Raw genomic sequence first — 19,554 nt, 5'->3', positions numbered from 1 at the left:
TTTACAAAGTTCATATGCAAGGTGTTTGTGTCAGTGTGATGTGGGTAGGTTCTCTTCCTTTTCATTATTAGTTTTCACTGCCAGTGAGAAAGATCGGGGGGCCCAGGGCATAGTTGGTTGCCTTCAGTTGACTGCAGTAAAGGTGGCGGAGGCTGAAGCATTTTGAGGAACAGATTGTTGTAATTCTTGGAAAGGGATGGGAAAGAGCACGGCAACATCGTGGTTTGGTACTTCAAGTAAAGGTAAAGGTAAAGGGACCCCTGACCATTAGGTCCAGTCGTGGCCGACTCTGGGGTTGCGGCGCTCATCTCGCTTTACTGGCCGAGGGAGCCGTCGTGGCCAGCATGACTAAGCTACTTCAGGTGAACCAGAGCAGCGCACAGAAACGCCGTTTACCTTCCCGCCGGAGCGAACGGTTCCTTATGCAGAAGAATGCGTGTTCTCCGCTGTCCTGTATTGGAGGGGGAGACGACAGAGTCGGAGGGGCAGTGAACCGGCCCCTGTTTTAAAAGTTTGGGGACCCCTGGTCAAGGGGGTTAGGGAGACATGCATAAGCTGGGTTGTGGGAATGGGGGCATGGAAGGCCCGCATGTAGACTGGGCCATGGGGATGAGGGAGATCCATGTGTAGGCTGGGTCGTGGGGACGAGCATTAGTGATATTGACCATCTCATTAGCCAAAAGCAGGCCCATACTTCCCACTGAAATACTTATAAGTTTATGTAGATTAAAATCGTTCTTTATTTTAAATATTGTATTGTTTTCCCTGCTGTGCGCACAGGAATTCATTCATATTTTTTCCAAATTATAGTCTGGCCCCCGACAGAGTCGGAGGGGCAGTGAACCGGCCCGTTTTAAAAGTTTGGGGACCCCTGGTCAAGGATGATGGAAGCTGTAATATGGAGCCCACCACCTGGACTATGCTGCCCTATATCCTTCCCACTGAAAGAACCGTGAAAATAAATTTTGGACGCTATAGAATTGTCCTGGTCTGGTGCATGCAATGTCTTTTGTTTTGCCGCTGTGTGAGTTGTGCTCCTATTGCATTGTGGTGGCCATTGGCTATAAACAATAAAACTAACTGATTGATTAAACTGTGAAAATAAGTAATAAAATAATAAAAGGTTGGAGATTTTTGGTCCTCGCTCGAAAAAGGTGTTTGTGTGTCCCCTTGAGCTTTTGGGTTTTTGGGGGGTGGGGTGGGGGAGGAGTATGAAGGCCAAAACCCCTCCCCTCCTCTGCTGAACAGAAGCAGGAGACCAGAGGCAGCAAAGGAAAAAGCAGGGAAAGACAGACCATCCAAGGGCCACTATATTCCAGGGACATCCCTGATTTAGAGAAGCCGTCCCGGTTTCTGATTTGATCCCAGAATGTCCCGCTCCTCTTTAGGATGTCCCTTTTATCATGGGAGAAATGCTGGGGGTATGGAGTTATCCGACCCCCGAGCCATCTGAAGACAATCCCATATAGGGACGTTTTAAAATGTTTTGTGTTTTTATATATGTTGGAAGCTGCCCATAGTGCTAGGGCAACCTGATAAGATGTGTGAGTTATAAATAGTAAAATAATCATCATAGAACGGGATGTCCCTATCAGAGAAATGATAGAGGGTATGGAAAGATAACAGAGCCTGATCCTGGCATCTGTTGCTGGAGCTAAGTGATTGCATGACCCCAGCCAGCAGAGCTGGGAACTGGACTGCCTCCTCCAGCCAGGCATTTGGGCTGTAGGGTGGCATCGTCCCAGCTTCATGAATGGGTATTTCAGGAATATTTCCTGATGCGGATTTAGAAATCAGTGACTGAACACCTGATCACACGGGGGGGGGGGGACCATTTAAATCTACTGTATGTGGAAAGAGCTTCAGTGAAAGTGGGAAACTTAGAATACATCAATGAACTCACACGGGAGAGAAACCATTTAAATGTATGCAGTGTGGAAAGAGCTTCAGTCAGAACGGAGCACTTAAACTACATGAACAAATTCACACGGGGGAGAAACCATTTAAATGTATTGAATGTGGAAAGTGATTCAGTCAATATGGAAACCTTAGAATACATCAACGAACTCACACTGGGGAGAAACCATTTAAATGTATTGAATGTGGAAAGAGCTTCAGTGAAAGCTCTCTTACTTTTGTCTTACTTTTAATATTTTGTTGGAAGCCGCCCAGAGCGGCTAGGGAAACCCAGCCATGTGGGCAGGGTATAAATAATGAATTATTATTATGTGCAAATCAGGTAAGTGTAAAGAGTGCTGTTTCAACCCAACTGTAGTGTATATGTAATACAGCCGTACCTTGAATGCCAAACGCCTTGCAACTCGAACGTTTTGGAAGCCGAATGTCCGACACAGCTTCTGATTGAGTGCAGGAAGCTCCTGCAGTCAATCGGAAGCCGCGCCTTGGTTCTCAAACGGTTCCAGGAATCGAACGGACTCCCAGAACGGATTAAATTCGAGAACCAAGGTACGACTGTACAGGGATCAGGATCAGTGTGTTTGCAACTTCAGCTGAAAGTATTTTTCACAACTTTTTTTAACAGTAAAAACTTTTAATTAGTTCTATTTGACAAGAACATTAACAGCCACCAACAATTACGTGGATTTGTTTGCTAAAAAGGACAGATGTAAACAAAGCTCAGAGCTAAACAGGTAACTTCACAAATTAACCTTATATTTTCCTGCTTGACTAGACCAGCTGCCATGTTTGGGTTGTTTTGTTTTGGTTTTTTGAAAGAAAAAAAAAGGCTCAAGCATCATTTTGACAGGCAGCAAACTTTCACCCTTAAGAACTATGGAATCTCTTATCTGCCACACAAGAAACAAGGCCTAATTCCACCCCCACCCCACCAACACACACCTTAATCCTCTCTAGCTCTTTGCTGGTCCATCAACCCTGATGGACCTAGAAATATTCCCAGTTCCCCTAATTCAGGGGTCTGCAACCTTTAAGACAAAAAGAGCCACTTGGACCCGTTTCCGAAGAAAAAAAACCTGGGAGCCGCAAAACCATTGTGACATTTAAAACAAATATATCTCCGGAGCCGCGTTCTGACAGCGGGCGGGAAGGTGACGTCGGGATGGTGCGTGACTAATGCACGCACCGCCCCCATGCGACGTCACAGCCAGTACAGCGCCCGCCACAGTGAGGAGTGTCGGGGCGCACAATGCGCCTCCTCCCCTCGCTAGTATCCGCCCCAGAGCCGCAGCAAAGGTGTAAAAGAGCCACATGTGGCTCCGGAGCCACGGGTTGCAGACCCCTGCCCTAATTGCTGTCAAAACTATCCCAAGGTGGTGTCAAGCAGATATTTCCCCGAATATTTCCACACCTCAGACGATCTGATCCAAATCAACATTCATAAGCATGGAAACCGAATATGGTGATGCTTGCCTAAGTTTCCCAGATTGGCAACTTGCAAATTCAGCTCCTGGCAGTCTGTTTCTGAACTGTAAAGCATTGGCTGGTTCCTGTCACCTGGCAGCTGGAGGTTTACAAAGATAGAGTGCAGAGGGCTGAGGAACCAGATGCTGAGACTTCCAACTGGAGTTCAACAACACATGGGCCCCAGCCCTGCTATATGGAGACAAAGAATGCTTTCTTTTCAATCAGATTCAGAACTATTTCCTGTCTTTTTACCTATGAAGTACATTTCTGTTCCACACTCCCCTCATCAAGCCCACCACAAGATATATTGCTTTAACACACACAGCAACCCTGCAAGGGAAGTTTCGCATAAAGATGGTGACCAGCTTTAAGTCACCCAATCAGCTTCACGACTGAGGAGGGATTTGAACTGTCCCTGGCATTTGTGGACCTAGACGCAAGGAAACCTGTGGTCCTTCAGAGATCATTGGACTCCAGCTCCCATGAGTCCTAGCCAGGATGGCCAACAGCCAGGGAAGACGTGAGTTGAAATCTAACAACATCTGAAGGGGGCACAGGATGCCAGCCTTTCGCCAGGTAAATATTCTGTAACCATTTTTTCGTGCTGGCTCACTTTTGTTTTTCATGTTTGAACGTACAAAGGAACAAACTGTGCCTCAAAGAGGAAAGATCACTCAATCCCTGCCTCAGCACCGGGTCAATTTCTTGAAAGTCCGTCACAGAAGAAAAAAAGGAATATAACCAAGCAATATAGGTTAATACATTGCAACCATTGACTCTACCTTTGGCACCAGCCTACACTTAAACACTCTGCTGTGGGGAACCTTTCGTTATTTGTTAAATGAAAGGCCAGTGACCCATTGGAAAAATCTATTTTGTGGGGAGTGGGCTCCAAACAGAAGCAGTGGTGACTGATGCCCATTGCTTCGCAGAGCAAGAGGAAGTGTTAAGCGGAGCCAACCAATTCCAGAACCATCTTCTATAATCTGCAAGATAAAATTATATAACTTCACAGCTGAAGATTTTACTGTTTCAGGGCTCTTGTGTTTCTAATATTTTGTTGGAAACCACCCAGAGTAGTAGGGCAACGCAGTTAGATGGGTGGCGTACAAATGATAAAATTCTGATGATGAGGAACTTAAGGAAAAAATAAAGAAGTGAATATATATAAAATAATGATAAACATTCAACTCAGCAGCTTTTCAGTGTGACACTTGTGGCCATGTTTCTTTTTCAAGCTCACTTTTGCCTGGCGGCATCAACAACGTGGCCGCTAGCAGCTGGCTTTCCAAGTTCACCTCTGGTAATCGGGGGCCCCGGGGGTCCCTTGCCAGAGACCCCTCCATTCCCCGAGTCGAGTTCTTGCTGTGAGCTGGCCCCCTCCTGCGAGAGAAGCTCACGCTCTCAAAGAGCTTCAGCTTCTCTGGGGCCAAGAGAGCGGCGGTGGCCACAATGCACTCCTTCACCAGCTCGCCTCTGGAGAGCGGGCGGAGCTTTTTGGAGACCAGCTCGCTCACCACGAAGCTGGCTTGCTCCACACTGTCCATTTCCTTCCTTGGTTCCGGGGCGATGCCTTGCTGGGCGTGCAGGTCCGTTTTCAGCGCCTTCACCTTCTCCTCGCGCAGCTGCCCTTGGAACTCCTCGTACTGGATGTGCTTCGTCCTGTAGTGCCTCTGCAGGTTGGCCTTCTTCAGGATGGAGAGGGCCTCACCACAAATGAGGCACACGGGCATGCCTTTCAGCTCCACAAAGAAATAGTCGTGGGTCCATTTCTTATTGAAAATGCGGCACTCCAAATCTATCTTCCTCTTCTTGTGCGACGGCATTGCGACCAAATGATCTAACAACAAAGAAAAAGGTGGAGCGGTTAACTGGATTTCTTCCAGAGTGAGGGGAGTGATAATATAATTATAATCAAGAGAAATTACTGGAAACCAAGGCTCCACAACCGCCATCTTGTGCTTCAGCCCCCTTCAGCCTTATTAGTGGGAGAGGTAGCCCGCCTGATGGCATCCTTCCATGGCAGAATTAAAAACTCAGATATGTAAATTAATCGCCAAATGGCACCTTAAACCTAGGCCACGGTCACCACAATGGAATGCCGAGGTGCCATTTTTTACTTTTGGCAATGAAATTATCCTTATTATTCATTTCATTTCTATACCACTTTACATTTTAAAGAAAAAGCCTCAAAGTGCTTTACAACACATCAAATAAAACAATCCAGAATAAAATCAATTCAAGCTATGATATTTCAGATCATTCTCCCCCCCCCCCCCGGTGGCGGTTTTCCCATGTGTCAGGAGAGAGAGGCTACCTGGCTGAAGCTCTTAGCACAGTCGGGGCAATGGGAAAGTTTCTCTCACCTGTGTGGATTCTCTTGTGCCTCACCAGCTGGGAGCTGATCCCAAAGCTCTTCCCGCACTCGGAGCACCTGTATGGCTTCTCCCCTGTGTGGATCCTCTTGTGTGAAGTAAGCGACGATTTCCAGCCAAAGCTCTTCCCGCACTCAGAGCACCGGTACGGTTTCTCTCCGGGGAAAGCCCCCTTGCGCGCAGCGAGGGAGGAGCCGCTCCTCAAGGCTTTCCCACACAGACTGCAGTGGTCGGGGTCCTCTCCCATTTGCACCCTCTGACTCTTGGGAAAGTTGAAGCTATGGCACAGATTTTCACAGTCCACGCACATATTTCTTCTTTCGCCCTCAGCGCATCCCTGTTTCACAGGGCTGTCACATACGATGGTGTCCACTTCCTCACAAGGCACTGACTGCTGGAATGTTTCTAGTCCCTGGTGAGTCAAAAGCCAGCTTCGATTGTCATGACGGAGCAAGTCTTCCTCTATGGCTTTCCCCAAAGGTATTGAGCTGAATTCTGCTTGCTTCGATCTTTGCAATGGAAGATTTCCCTCCTTCGCCTTTGTTTCTGCATTGCCTGTGGGGTAAAGAACGATCTGAGGAATCTGTGGGGAGAATGTTGAATTCTTACCCTGCCCTCTCACACCCCGAGACACGTGCTTTCAGAGCCGACCCTATTCCTGTGATGGTAATCTTTAACTTTTATTCCTTTTGAAGTTTAAATAGTGGTAACTAGCCCTGGGACCTGCTGGTGAAGGCCAGGTAATAAATTGAAGAATAATGATCGTTTCCAGTTCTACAATATATTTTCTGAGACAGGGCAATCAGAACTATACACAGTATTCAAAGTATGGTTGCGCTATAGGTTTCTAATAAGTCTGGCAGTTTTACATTTGCTAACTTTCCAATGATTGCCCAACATGGGATTTGCCTTTTTTCAAAGCTGCTGCAAACTGGATGGACATCTTCATCAATCTATCCACAAAATGAACCCAAGATTCTTCTCCTGTTCAGTACTGTGGTACCTCGGGTTAAGTACTTAATTCGTTCCGGAGGTCCGTACTTAACCTGAAACTGTTCTTAACCTGAAGCACCACTTTAGCTAATGGGGCCTCCTGCTGCTGCCGCGCTGCTGGAGCACGATTTCTGTTCTCATCCTGAAGCAAAGTTCTTAACCCGAGGTACTATTTCTGGGTTAGAGGAGTCTGTAACCTGAAGCGTATGTAACCTGAAGCTTATGTAACCCAAGGTGCCACTGTATCTACAATCTCAGACCACTCAGCATGTTATGTACTGAAGTTCTCACCCTGGGCCAGCAGGGGGATACTGTAGATAGTTATGCAAATAAGGGATCGAAAGTGACGTTCAGTGATTGGATAGTTTTAGAAAGTTGTTACAGTAACGAGGTACTGGAGCTCTATATAAGCAAGTTGACTGAGCCCTTCAGTTCAGTTCAGTTCTGGCCTCTGAATAAAGAAGAGCTGTTTGAAGAATCGCTGTGTCGTCTGATATGTTCACCCAAAACTTAAGAGAGCACATACGTGAAGCTAGGATTTCTTGCCCCAACATGCGTCACTTTCATACTTACACCAAACAGCACTTGCCATTTCATTGGCCGTTAGCCCACTTTGGAGAGATCCTTTTGGGGCTCATTACAACTTTTCCATGTTTACCACCCTCCATAATTTGGTACCACTGGCAAACCTGGCCAAACGTCAAGGCTCCTCGCAAACTTCAGGTTGTTTATAATCTAGTTTAAAAGCACAGGGTCAAAGACAGATCTTTGGGAGACCACACGTCTTACTCTGTGGCAGCGCTGGGGAACGTGCAGGCCTCAAGACAAGGCCAGACTACAACTCCCATCATGCCTGATCACTGGCTCTGCTAACTGGGGAAGTCTCCAGGTGCATGTGTGAAGCCTATCAGAGAATGGTACATAAACTGGTGGAGGTATTGTGGTCTCTTGTTGTTGCAACTGCTCCATAAAGCACAGGTCTGGGAATAGCTGTCTAGACACTAGGCTGCTGTGTGTGGTGTTTTTTTTGGAGCCATGGAAACTACTATAAGCGTCAGCTTGGACAATAAAGAACTACCGTATTTTTTGCTCTATAAGACTCACTTTTTCCCTCCTAAAAAGTAAGGGGAAATGTGTGTGTGTCTTATGGAGTGAATGCAGGTTGCGCAGCTATCCCAGAAGTCAGAACAGCAAGAGGGATTGCTGCTTTCACTGCGCAGCGATCCCTCTTGCTGTTCCGGCTTCTGAGATTCAGAATATTTTTTTTCTTGTTTTCCTCCTCCAAAAACTAGGTGCGTCCTGTGGTCTGGTGCGTCTTATAGAGCGAAAAATACGGTAACTCTCTGCTGGGTACATTCCCTGGCAGCACCCTTGGCACCCAGCAACATGCGGAGGGTCGCAGGTTTCCCCGTCTGCTGGAGCACTACTCCCCCCTAATTTGAAGGAAGCCCTGTTTAGGGAAGCCTTTAACGTTTGATGTATTTTAATATTTTGTGGGAAGCCGCCCAGAGTGGCTGGGGAAGCCCAGCCAGATGGGCGGGAAATAAATACAGTGGTGCCCCGCAAGACGAATGCCTCGCAAGACGAAAGGGTTTTCCGTTTTGGAGGTGCTTCGCAAAACGAATTTGCTATGGGCTTGCTTCGCAAGACGAAAATGTCTTGCGAGTTGCTGCGATTTTTTTCCGCTCCCCACCCCCTTTTTCTAAGGCACTAAGCTGCTAATAGCCTTTTAGCAGCTAATCCGCTAATCCCTTAAGCCTTTAATAGCCGCTAATAGCCGCTAAACCGCTAATAGCGCTAATCCGCTAATGGGGTTGCTTCGCAAGACGAAAAAACCGCTAGACGAAGAGACTCGCGGAACGGATTCTTTTCGTCTTGCAAGACACCACTGTAAATAAATAAATTAATTAATTAAATCCTGGTCTGCACACCATGGGAGCTGTAGTCCCACAGTGCAGGAATCATCCCCACAGAGTTTATCCAACAGTGAGATTTGGACACGGGGATCCTCACCCAGCAACCTGGCAAGCTCCTCATTCTCCCGGGCCACCTCCGCAGGGAAAAGCAGCTCCACAGCATCTGAGGGATCCTCCTCTGATTTGGGGGACTTAACAGTCACTATATGAAAAGGCTCCGGGAGCTGAAACAGGAAGAGAGACGCAGCCGGTGAGATGAAATCGCTTATGCAAGTTAAATGGCACCATCTACGGAGGTGTCAGCAGGCTCCGAGGGAAACCTTGGGTGGCAGCCAATGTTAGCCTTACTCAGAGTAGACCCATTGACGTCAATGGACACGACCGACTTAGGTTCATGACCTGGAGTACAACTTAGCTGCAGACACTCCCCATGGTTCATGAAATTACAAAAATATCTCAGACCTTTCTCCCCACTTGCTCCGCCTCTTGCAGCCTCAGCAAGAACTCGTCCGCCAGGGCCAAAGCCTGGGCGCAAGTCTCCGGGCTGCGCTCCCGGACCCAGCACTGCATCTCCAGGGGCAGGATGGTCAGGAACTGCTCCAGGGTCACCAGCTCCAGGATCTGCTCCTTGCTGTGCCTCTCAGGGGTCAGCCACTGACAGCAGAGCTCCCAGAGCTGCCTCAGGACCTCCCAGGGCCTTTCGGCCTCCCGGTAGCCAAAATGGCGGAAGCGTAGGCAGCGCATCTCCAAGCTGAGAGCTTGCTTCTCCGGAACCTCTTCCTTCACTTTCACGGAAAGGTCCAGAGTTTGATGGGCCTCCTGGACTTCTCCCGGGAGGCCTGGCAGGGCTTGGGCCACACACTCCCTTGTAGGCCACTGGTTGCCCATGGCAACGGCCTTCCCCGAGGCCTGGGAGTCCTTCAAATCCTCCTCTGGTGTGAACTTGGATATCTGCGGAGTTCTCCAGCCTGACTGAGGGCTCTTCATTGTCTTCAGGAACTGCTGCCATTGGGCATCCCAGCACTGCTCCTCCGGCTCTGGCTTAATTTGCCGCAGAGTCGCCCCTGCCTGAAACTCTCTCAAGGCCCCAATGGAGGTAACCTGGGGGTCTTCCCCTCCTGCCTCCAATCTCTTCTTTTGGAAGGATCCTGTCAAGTTCCGGTCTTCCATTGTTATTCTGGCTGCAGAATGGAGAATGGAAAGCAAACAACCATCAATACTTGTGAACAGAGGAAACTCCTTTATTCGGTTACATCAGAGATGGGGGGAGCTTGTAGCCCTCCTGTTGTATGTATGTATGTATGAAGGTAAAGGGACCCCTGACCATTAGGTCCAGTTGCAGATGACTCTGGGGTTGCAGCGCTCATCTCGCTTTATTTTCCGAGGGAGCCAGCATACAGCTTCTGGGTCATGTGGCCAGCATGACTAAACCGCTTCTGGCGAACCAGAGCAGCGCATGGAAACACCGTTTAGCTTCCCCGCCAGAGCGGTACCTATTTATCTACTTGCACTTTGACATGCTTTCGAACTGCTAGGTTGGCAGGAGCAGGGACCAAGCAATGGGAGCTCACCCCGTCATTGCGGGGATTATTATTGTTGTTGTTGTTATTATTATTATAATTATTACCAGCTTTTATGGTTTTAAAACTTGCAGTTAAAAAATACAAAAAATAAAAATCCCTGTCCATGTTCCACAGCCTCAGCCAGAGTGACCAATGATATACATTCTACAGACATACAGTATAGTATGTATATTTTTGGAAATGGCTTAGAGGTGGTTTTTCAGTCAAAAGGCATGTAAATAGAAATGATCCAACCATGTCTGGAGAGGCACCAGTTCCTCCATCTGTGGCCTCAAGGGAAGAGGCATGAACTGTGCACAAGCATTGCACATCTGCATGGAAAGACCACAGCTCAGTAGTTCAGGAAAACGCTTTGCATGCAGTTGGATTAGATGCCGCAAGAGGCAGGACAACAGCCCCCCCCCCCCATTACTGCAGTCATTGGCACATGCTCCTTCCGAACCAGGAAATTAGCGCATGGGTGGGGATTCTGAAGGCCGCATTCCCTACTGGGACACATGTCAGAGGTGGGTGGGACCAGAGCAAAGCAATGAGCAAAATTTTTACCTTTGTACAGCAAGATAAATTTACACACACACATCCTTCTCTATCCTCCCTGCAGGCAAGCAAGAAGCATTCTCAGAGTTCAATGAACCATCCCAGAAAGCAAAAACATGGAGGGAGCAAAGCAGAGAGGGAGAGGAGTAAACAAGGCTAGTGGGGAATTTGCTGAACTGATAAGAGTGAAGCTGACTCCAAGAACAGACGAAAATCATTGTGATCGCGAGTGGAGGAGCTGTGAACTCCCAGAAGTTGTTGGGACTCCAATGCCCATGAGCACTAGCTGGTCTGGGCAGCGATCACAGAGGATGGGATTTAGAATCCAGCAGCATCTGGGGACGCCTGCAGGCGCCCCATCCCTGGGGTTGACCAGATGGACCAAAGGTCTGATTCAATAGAATGTGATCATGTTGAAAGTCAGATATTGGCCCAGAAGGTCCCTTCCCATAAATCGGAGCATGGGATATGTTTGTCTTCATATATATATATATGTTTCCAAACATACAGTGGTACCTTGGGTTACAGAGGCTTCAGGTTAGAAACACTTCAGGTTACAGACTCCACTAACCCAGAAATAGTACCTTGGGTTAAGAACTTTGCTTCAGGATGAGAACAGAAATCGTGCGGCGGCGGCGGGAGGCACCACTAGCTAAAGTGGTGCTTCAGGTTAAGAACAGTTTCAGGTTAAGAACGGACCTCCAGAACGAATTAAGTTCTTAACCTGAGGTACCACTTTATATACGGTATATGGTTTACACGCCTGAGTGGACTTGCCGTATTTTTCGCTCTATAGGACGCACCGGACTATAGGACGCACCTTGTTTTAGAGGGGGAGAACAAGAAAAAAATAATTCTCTTCCTCTCTGCTCAGCACCCCTTCAGCGAAGTGGCAGGAGAAACGGAGCCCCTTCCATTTCTCCTCCCGCTTGGCTGAAGGGGCGCTGCACAGCTCTCCCTCTCTGCTGAAGCCAGGAGAGTCTTGCTCTCTTGGCTTCAGGCGGCTATCCCTGAAGCCTGGAGAGCGCTCCCTCTGCACTTCGGAGGCTTCACGTTGCTATTGCTGAAGCCAAGCAGCCTGCATTCGCTCCATAAGATGCAGACACATTTCCCCTTAATTTTTGGAGAGGAAAAAGTACGTCCTATAGAAGAAAAAATACGGTAGGTATTTATAAGGTACTTAAAACAGTTCAGTGAAGGAACCTGCCTGATATTAATAGGCAGGAAGTTCCGGAGATTAACTTCTCGTGCATGAAAGGATCAATTCTTTGCCATTGCATAAACTATGGAACTCACTGCCACAGGAGGCAGTAATGCCCACCAGCTTGGACAGCTTTAAAAGAGGAGTGGACAGATTCAAGGAGGAAAAGGCTCTCAAGGGCTACTAGCCAGGATGCCTATTGCTCCACCTCCACACTTGGGAGGCTGAGGTGCTTCTGAATTCTAGTTGCTGGAAACCACAGGAGGGGACAGGGCTCTCCTGCTCAGGTCCTGCTTGTGGGTTTTCCATCTGGGCGCCTGCTTGACCACAGTGAGAACAAGATGCTGGACTAGGTGGGCTATTGGCCTGATCCAGCACAGCTCTGAGATAGCCCATTCTTGGCTTTGATGTCAAAGAGCCATGGGCAACCCTCTTCTCCTGCTGCAGTGGGTTTCTCAGCCACCTGGTCCTTGATGTGAGTTGCGAATGTACTTCTTTGGAGTGTTTATTTCCCTGACCACCCTGGAAAAATTCCTTTCTCCCCCCCCCCCCCTTGCAGGCTTTAAAGTTTTGCCTGATGTACATTTTTGTAACTGTTGTAGAGGTTGGATGGCCACTTGTCAGGGGTTATTTAGGTCTGAATTCTGTGTTGCAAGGGGGTTGGACTAGATGACCCTTGGAGTCCCTTCCAACACTTCTATGAATCTAATGTGCAGAACGAAAATTATGTGGCACACACTTGCAGGAGATTGGGATTCTTATTCTACAGCTATCTCACATTTCATCCAGGAAGTTCAAATCAGCATACGACCAATCACTTCCACATCCATATTTTTTAATAAAAAAGCTAACAAGGAAGGTTAGGTTGTGATAGTGTCCCGAGTTCACCAAGGCAGCGTCGTGGCTGGGTGACGATTTGAACCCAGGTCCCCCGCCTGCCCCAGTTGTAGCTCAGTCCCTTAACCACTGAACCACACGGCTCCGCATTAAGCAACCCTCTTTTGCTTAGACTTTCCTGCAGGAGACACTTCTCTGCCTTTTCCTTCCCAATTCACAACTTTTCTCCCCAAAACAATCCCCTCTTCGCTCACCTTTTTTTATTACTATTGTTCCACTTGCAGGATCCCTTGCAGCCCCTCGGATGTTGCAATCCAAAATGGCCAAAAATTTGAGAAGGCAAAAAAAAAGAGAGAGAAAAAGTAAGCGGAACGGAGAGAGAAGAGCCTCTCCCACCTGGCCAAGGAGAAACAGGAAAAAGAATTGAGCACACCTTGGGGGTGGGGGGGAGAGTGCCCGTCTAGGAAACGCCTCTCTCTATCAGTTTAACCCCTAAGAGTCCGGGTGGCTCATGGCATAAAAGCAGGAAAGGAACAAGGCAGCCCGGGCCCTATGTACATGAAAATGAGGCAAAAGCGATCAAACGCGGGCGGGATTTTCTTAGATCAGGGAAACATCTGGCCCTAGAGAGAGTGTTGCATTACAGCTCCCATCCTGACCATGGACAGGAAATAAGACAGATGCAGAGGAAGCCTGCATGAGTGTTAATGTGCTTTATTCTATTGTGGCTTTAACTTTTCTGCATGTATTACATTACGGTTGAAAAAAAAAATAACTACTGATATTTGTATTTTTAATGTAAAGCGCTATGAGGTGTCCCCCCCCTACAATATATAAATTCTATGAAATAAATAATACATAAAAGAAAGAAAGTGAACAAAGAAAAAGTTGGTCCTGGATAGCTCAGTTGGTTAGTGTTTGGTGCTGATAATACCAAGGTTGCAGGTTTGATCCTCATATGGTACAGCTGTATAAACCTGCATTGCAGCGGGTTGGACTAAATGACCCCCAGGCTCCCTTCCAACTCTAGAATTCTGTGATTCTCACTTTACAGATTCAGGACAGATTACAGGAAGCACAGCTACTAGCCATGATGGCTGTGATCTGCCTCCATGGTCAGAGGTAGCACTGCTTCTGAATACCAGTGGCTGGAAGCCACAGCAAGGGAGAGGGCTTTGGGGCTCAGCCCCGCCTGTAGGTTTCCCATAGGCCCCTGGTTGGCCTCTGAGAGACCAGGATGCCATTGCACTGATCCAGAAGTGTCTTCCTATGTCCTTATGGAATCACAGGAGTTGGAGTCCAACAGCATTGCAGGTTTTCCACCAGCATGTTTACCGAAACCTTTCCAATATTTCCTTTTCTTGTTTTAAAGCTCACTTTGATCACATCTGGAATACAAGAGACTGATCCGGAACAGGTATCTTGTAGAGAAATCGTTCTGCTAACGCAAACACGGGGATATCCTAGATCGGAGATAGCCCATGTTGTGTCCTGTAGGTGTCGTTGGACTCCAACTCCCATCACTCCCAGCCAGCAGAGCCCAATGGTTAGGGATGGGAGCTGCAGTATAGCAACATCTGGGCATAGGGGTCTACAGGGTGGCGATAATTTTATTTACTTATTGTGTCTATATCGCACTACACCCAGAGGCTCAAGGAGGTGGTGTGCAGAGTTCTCCGCCTCCTCTAATCCCCTGTGAGGTAGGCATGGTGGCTGCTCCTCCTTCACCACCACCTGAGGCAACTGACGGTGGCCCAGGGAAGCCCTGGCATGCTGAAGGTAGTCGTGACCGACTCTGGGGTTGCGGCGCTCATCTCGCTTTATTGGCCGAGGGAGCCAGCGTACAGCTTCCGGGTCATGTGGCCAGCATAGAATCATAGAGTTGGAATAGACCACAAGGGCCATCGAATCCAACCCCCTGCCAAGCAGGAAACACCATCAGAGCACTCCTGACATATGGTTGTCAAGCCTCTGCTCCAAAGAAGGAGACTCCACCACACTCCTTGGCAGCAAATTCCGCTGTCGAACAGCTCTTACTGTCAGGAAGTTCTTCCTAATGTTTAGGTGGAATCTTCCTTCTTGTAGTTTGGATCCATTGCTCCGTGTCCGCTTCTCTGGAGCAGCAGTAAACAACCTTTCTCCCTAGCATGACTAAGCCGCTTCTGGCAAACCAGAGCAGCACACGGAAACACCGTTTACCTTCCCACTGGAGCGGTACCTATTTATCTACTTGCACTTTGACCTGCTTTCGAACTGCTAGGGTGGCAGGAGGTGGGACCGAGCAACGGGAGCTCACCCCGTCATGGGGATTTGAACCGCCAACCTTCTGCTTCTGATCAGCAAGTCCTAAACGCTGTGGTTTAACCCACAGCGCCACCCACATCCCTATGCTGAAGGTAGCAAGGGAGAAAAAAAAGAAGCTGGAGAGGAACAAGGGGTGGTGGAGGAAGAGGGCAACAAGCATAGGAGGCAGCGAGCAGCACACTCTTGGGGGGCTGGACTGCCACCTTTCCCAGCTGCCCCCCAGCCTGTCGCCTGAGGTGACTGCCTCACCCAGCCACAAAGGCAGTCTGGCCATGGAGGTGGGCTAGGCCAGAGGTTTTCAACCTTTTTGGGTCCATGGCTCCCTTGACCAACTACATATTTCTGCGGCACCTCTGTGGGGCTCAGGAGCCCAATTGTGTCACTCCTTGCCTGTAGAGCTGGCAGCCCCTCACCCCTTTTCGAATCCTCCCTTGTGGGAATCCTCCTCAGCCTCCTCTCTTCTCCCCTCTCCTTGGGAGTCCTCTGGGCAGCTGTAGCTGCCACCTTTTGTCTTTGAGCTGCCCCCGCCCTGCCCCTAAAGAGAGGTGGCTTCTCACAGTGCCCTACGGGGCCTGGGAAGCACCCCCTGGCCAGCCCCTGAGGCACTATTCGCCTGGGGAGCTTGTAGACAGGGCTGCTGCAACAAACAGCTGTGCAAGCCTTTGGGAGGCAGAGACTCCCGAGGGCATCCGAGGAAGGAGGGAAGGAAAGAGGGACAGAGGCAGTGTTGCCCACAGCACCTCTGAGCATCATTCAAGGCACCCCAGGGTGCCACAGCACACTGGTTGAAAACCACTGGGCTAGGATGATGAAGTGACTGACCCAAGGTCACCCAGAGAGCTTCATGGCTGAGTGATGATTTGAACCATCTCCCAGTCAGACACTCTAATCCAGTGGTTCTCAAACTTTTCAGTGACTGACCCACACTTTCAGAATAAAAATCTGTCAAAACTGGTCACTCCAAACATCTTTCTGCTCAATTAAAAACAGCATTGTGTGTTCTTTATATTCTGTTCTTTATATTTTATACTACCATGAAAAGTTTAAATGTTTCTTTGACTGTCCTTGAATATTCCCACCACATTTGCCACCCTTTCCTGCCACACCAGTGTGGTGTGTCACACCCTGTTGAGAACCAACGCTAGGCAACGCTGGTTCTGGTGCATGGCTACCTCACTCATCCCTGGCCAGAGTTGACAGGGGGAGAGGGAGCTAGTCTCATGGTCAACGTCTCTTGCAAGGCAGTTAAGGCAAAGTGGTAACTTAAGTATTATTATTTTTAACATTTGGTTTGTTCAGTTGCCTCCTGGGACCTAGGCCTGAAAGGTGGTCTGGGTAGATGGAAATAGGTAAACTTTAGCAATATATTCTGTTGATTATTAATCGAGAGCTGGCAGCTGTCCTGATGAGGCATTGCGTGTTCTAGCACATTCCATGCATCTGCAGGCCCTGAAGTGTAAACAGGAGAACGATTGGTGCTGCAGTGGTGTGCTATGACATTTCAAGCCTTGAGAAATCAGGAGGGAGCGACATTGCTAAGAAAGAGATACAGTGGTACCTTGGGTTACAAATGCTTCAGGTTACATACGCTTCAGGTTACAGACTCCGCTAACCCAGAAATATTACCTCAGGTTAAGAACTTTGCTTCAGGATGAGAACAGATTCAGGTTAAGAACGGACCTCCAGAACGAATTATGTACTTAAACCGAGGTACCACTGTAGTAGATTTAGAAACATTTCTGGCCAGCATGGCCAGTAATCAGGGATGCTGGGAGTTGTAGTCTGAGAACTTCTGGAGGGTACTAAATAGGGGAAGATTAGAGAGAAGCAAAGGGAGATTGGAGGACAATAGTACTATCAAGATGGAGACACACACAGAGATTGAGAGAAGCCCAGTGAAATTTTGAGGGTACACTGATAGCAGAAAATCTAAATCAGGGTTTCCCTAACTAGAGTCTCCAGCTGTTTGGGGGCTACAACTCCTATCATCCCTAGCTAGCAGGGTCAGTGGTCAGGGATGTGGATCCCCAGAGCCAGGGACAAACTTTGGGCCTCCAGCCAGGTCTCCCTGTATGACCCTTGCAATGCCACCGAGGCCACGCCCCTTCTCCCAGGCCACACCCCTCACTGGTCCTGCTACATGCCCTCCTCAACTGCTTTTCCATGACTAGTATGTGTATTTGAACCGTGGTGCCTCCTGTCTGGCATATTTCCAATGTGATCTGCCCAGATGGGGATATTCTCACATTCAGGGGGTTTCTTTCCTATTTTAAATGCCTTCAATTTTCAGGACCCAATATAATTCCTGATCAGGAAGGGCTTTGGCCCACTTGGTGAAATAAATGTGAATTTCCTGACAGCTACAGAAACTGATCAGACAACAGAATTGTCTCTCCCCCGGGACATGTTTATTAACTCAGCCCTCTTCCCAGGTGGTTATTTTTGTGTTCCATAGGCTCTGGAATGAAACTGAAACTTCTCCCACCCCTCAGAAGCTGAAACAAGGAGCCTCCCAACTCATGAGAACGTAACAGCCCTGCTGGCTGAGACCAAAGGCCTATGTAGTCCAGCAGCCTGTTCTCAGGGGGCCAACCAGATTCCCCTGGGAAGCCCGCGAGCAAGACCTGAGCAGAACAGCACTCTTCCCACCTGCAATTCCTGGCAACTGCCATTCAGAGGCACAAGGCCTCCCATCTCCCCTTGGCTCCAGCCAGCGTAGCCAAAAGAAATGGGAATCCAGCACCATCTGGAGGGCCATGGTTTCCAATCTGTACTTTAGGCCACAGACATTTAAAGCACTCTTATTCCACTTTGTCAGCCACGGTTTCCCCGAAAGAATCCTGGAAACTATTAAGGGTGCTGACTGAGAGTTGTTAGATTCCTATTCCCCTCACAGAGCTACAATTCCCAGAGTTCCCTGGGAAAAGGGACCTGTTTTTAAAGCCACTCTGGGAATCTGAGGCCTGCGAGGAGAATTAGGGGCCTCCTAAGAACTTTCAGCACCCTTCACAAACTACAGTTCCAAGGATTTTTTGTGGCGAAACCGTTCAATTGCTTTAAAGGCCTGGTGCAGGATGAGGCCTTACACCGAGCAGCCGTTCAGTTTCTCTTCCGTATGGCTTCTCTTGTGCGTAACGAGGGATGGTTTCTGACAGAAGCTTTTCCCACACTCTGAGCACTTGAATGGTTTCTCCCCAGTATGTACTCTTTCATGTATTGCCAGGTAAGCACCAGTGCTGAAACCTTTGCCGCAAACAGAGCATTTGTACGGTCTTTCTTCCGTGTGAGTCCTCTTGTGCCTAACCAGAGATTGTTTCCGGCTGAAACTCTTCCCACAGTCCAAGCATTCATAGAGATTCTCCCCCGTGTGCATGCCCTCGTGTTTCACAAGCGACCCTTTCTGACCGAAGGCTTTCCCGCACACCGAGCACTCGTATGGTTTCTCTCCGGTGTGCATCCCCTCGTGCCGGATGAGATCTGACCTCTGGATGAACCGGTTCTCGCACCGTGAGCACTGATAGGGTTTCTCACCCGTGTGGGCCCTGATGTGCCTCAGCAGGCAAGAACTATCCCGGTAGCTCTTGCCGCACTCAGGGCATTCGTAAGGCTTCTCTCCCGTGTGGGTTCTCTTGTGTTTAATAAGAGACGGCTTCTGAGTGAAGCTTTTCCCGCACTCGGTGCACGTGAAAGGGCTCTCCCCGTGTGCACCCGAACATGCCTCTTCAGATGTGAGCTGGTGCCAAAAGTCTTTCCGCAGTGAGCGCAGTCAAAGGGCTTCTCCCCAGTGTGGATTCTCGTATGTGCTCGGAGGTGAGAGTTGCTGTGGAAACTTTTCCCACAGTGCGAGCATTCGTGTGGCTTGTCATCCATGTGAGCCACAGTATGCTTCCTAAAGTCTCCTCTCTCTGCAAAGCTTTCCCCGCAATCTGAACATTTGTAGGGCCTCTCTCCCGCGTGGACTCTCTGGTGTATAATTAAAGACGAACTCTCGTTGAAACTTCTCCCGCAGTAAATACATGCATAAGGCTTGCCCTCCCTTTCTACTTCCATACTTTCAAGGGAGTCAGTGTTCTGGCGGAGATTTCTGCTGGCCTCAGTGGCTCTCGTTTTCCTCCTATGCCTGCCGTGGCTTCCATTTTGGAAGGTACTTTGAGACAGTCCTCTATCACCCCTCTCACAGAAAGAGACTTCTTCGGTTGCCTTCTCTGGATGCTTCCCAGTATTCTTCTGGGTCCAACTGACATCCAGGGGTCTCTTCTGGCTCAGCAATCTGGAAGTCTCTCTCTTGGGTTGTGCTCAACCATCTTCTTCCAAGGCTTGAGAGTTCGGATTCTTCTGTCTCCTCATTCTTCCACGCTAGAAATGAAAAGAGTCTTTATTTCATTTGTGTGCTTTAGTTACCCAGTTGTGGCGCCCGCCCTTCA

The 19,554-nt window shown here is 48.7% G+C and overlaps 2 protein-coding genes and 1 long non-coding RNA gene across 4 annotated transcripts in view; 1 reads left to right on the top strand and 2 right to left on the bottom strand.

The window, feature by feature from the left end:
- LOC310671036 overlaps positions 1–3,408 on the top strand; it is a 67,952-nt gene extending 64,544 nt beyond the window's left edge. The window contains exon 3 of the long non-coding RNA XR_014507695.1: positions 3,291–3,408. This is a non-coding gene — a long non-coding RNA (uncharacterized lncRNA). The remainder of the gene's footprint in view (positions 1–3,290) is intronic.
- On the bottom strand, positions 2,531–13,263 carry LOC310670285 (uncharacterized protein). Its single transcript, XM_083425378.1, has 6 exons — positions 13,081–13,263; positions 9,131–9,849; positions 8,766–8,892; positions 5,751–6,314; positions 3,264–5,224; positions 2,531–2,925 (listed from the first exon to the last, which is right to left on the bottom strand). Exons 2-5 carry the CDS (start codon positions 9,836–9,838, stop codon positions 4,587–4,589), a joined length of 2,037 nt encoding a protein of 678 aa, XP_083281504.1. The 5' UTR covers positions 9,839–9,849; positions 13,081–13,263; the 3' UTR covers positions 2,531–2,925; positions 3,264–4,586.
- A 4,253-nt stretch (positions 13,264–17,516) lies between these two features.
- Positions 17,517–19,554, bottom strand: part of LOC310670933 (uncharacterized protein) — an 8,501-nt gene continuing 6,463 nt past the window's right edge. For both annotated transcript variants that reach the window (XM_083426808.1, XM_083426809.1), the window contains exon 4: positions 17,517–19,486. In XM_083426808.1, coding sequence (XP_083282934.1) covers positions 19,305–19,486 — 182 coding nt within the window. In that variant the 3' untranslated portion in view covers positions 17,517–19,304. The remainder of the gene's footprint in view (positions 19,487–19,554) is intronic.

Source organism: Podarcis tiliguerta (genome assembly GCF_965153285.1).
Source record: "Podarcis tiliguerta genome assembly, chromosome: 2".
Classification (NCBI taxonomy): Eukaryota; Metazoa; Chordata; class Lepidosauria; order Squamata; family Lacertidae; genus Podarcis; species Podarcis tiliguerta.
Note: the sequence above shows the minus strand (reverse complement) of the source record. Positions and strands in the feature narration are given on the sequence as shown.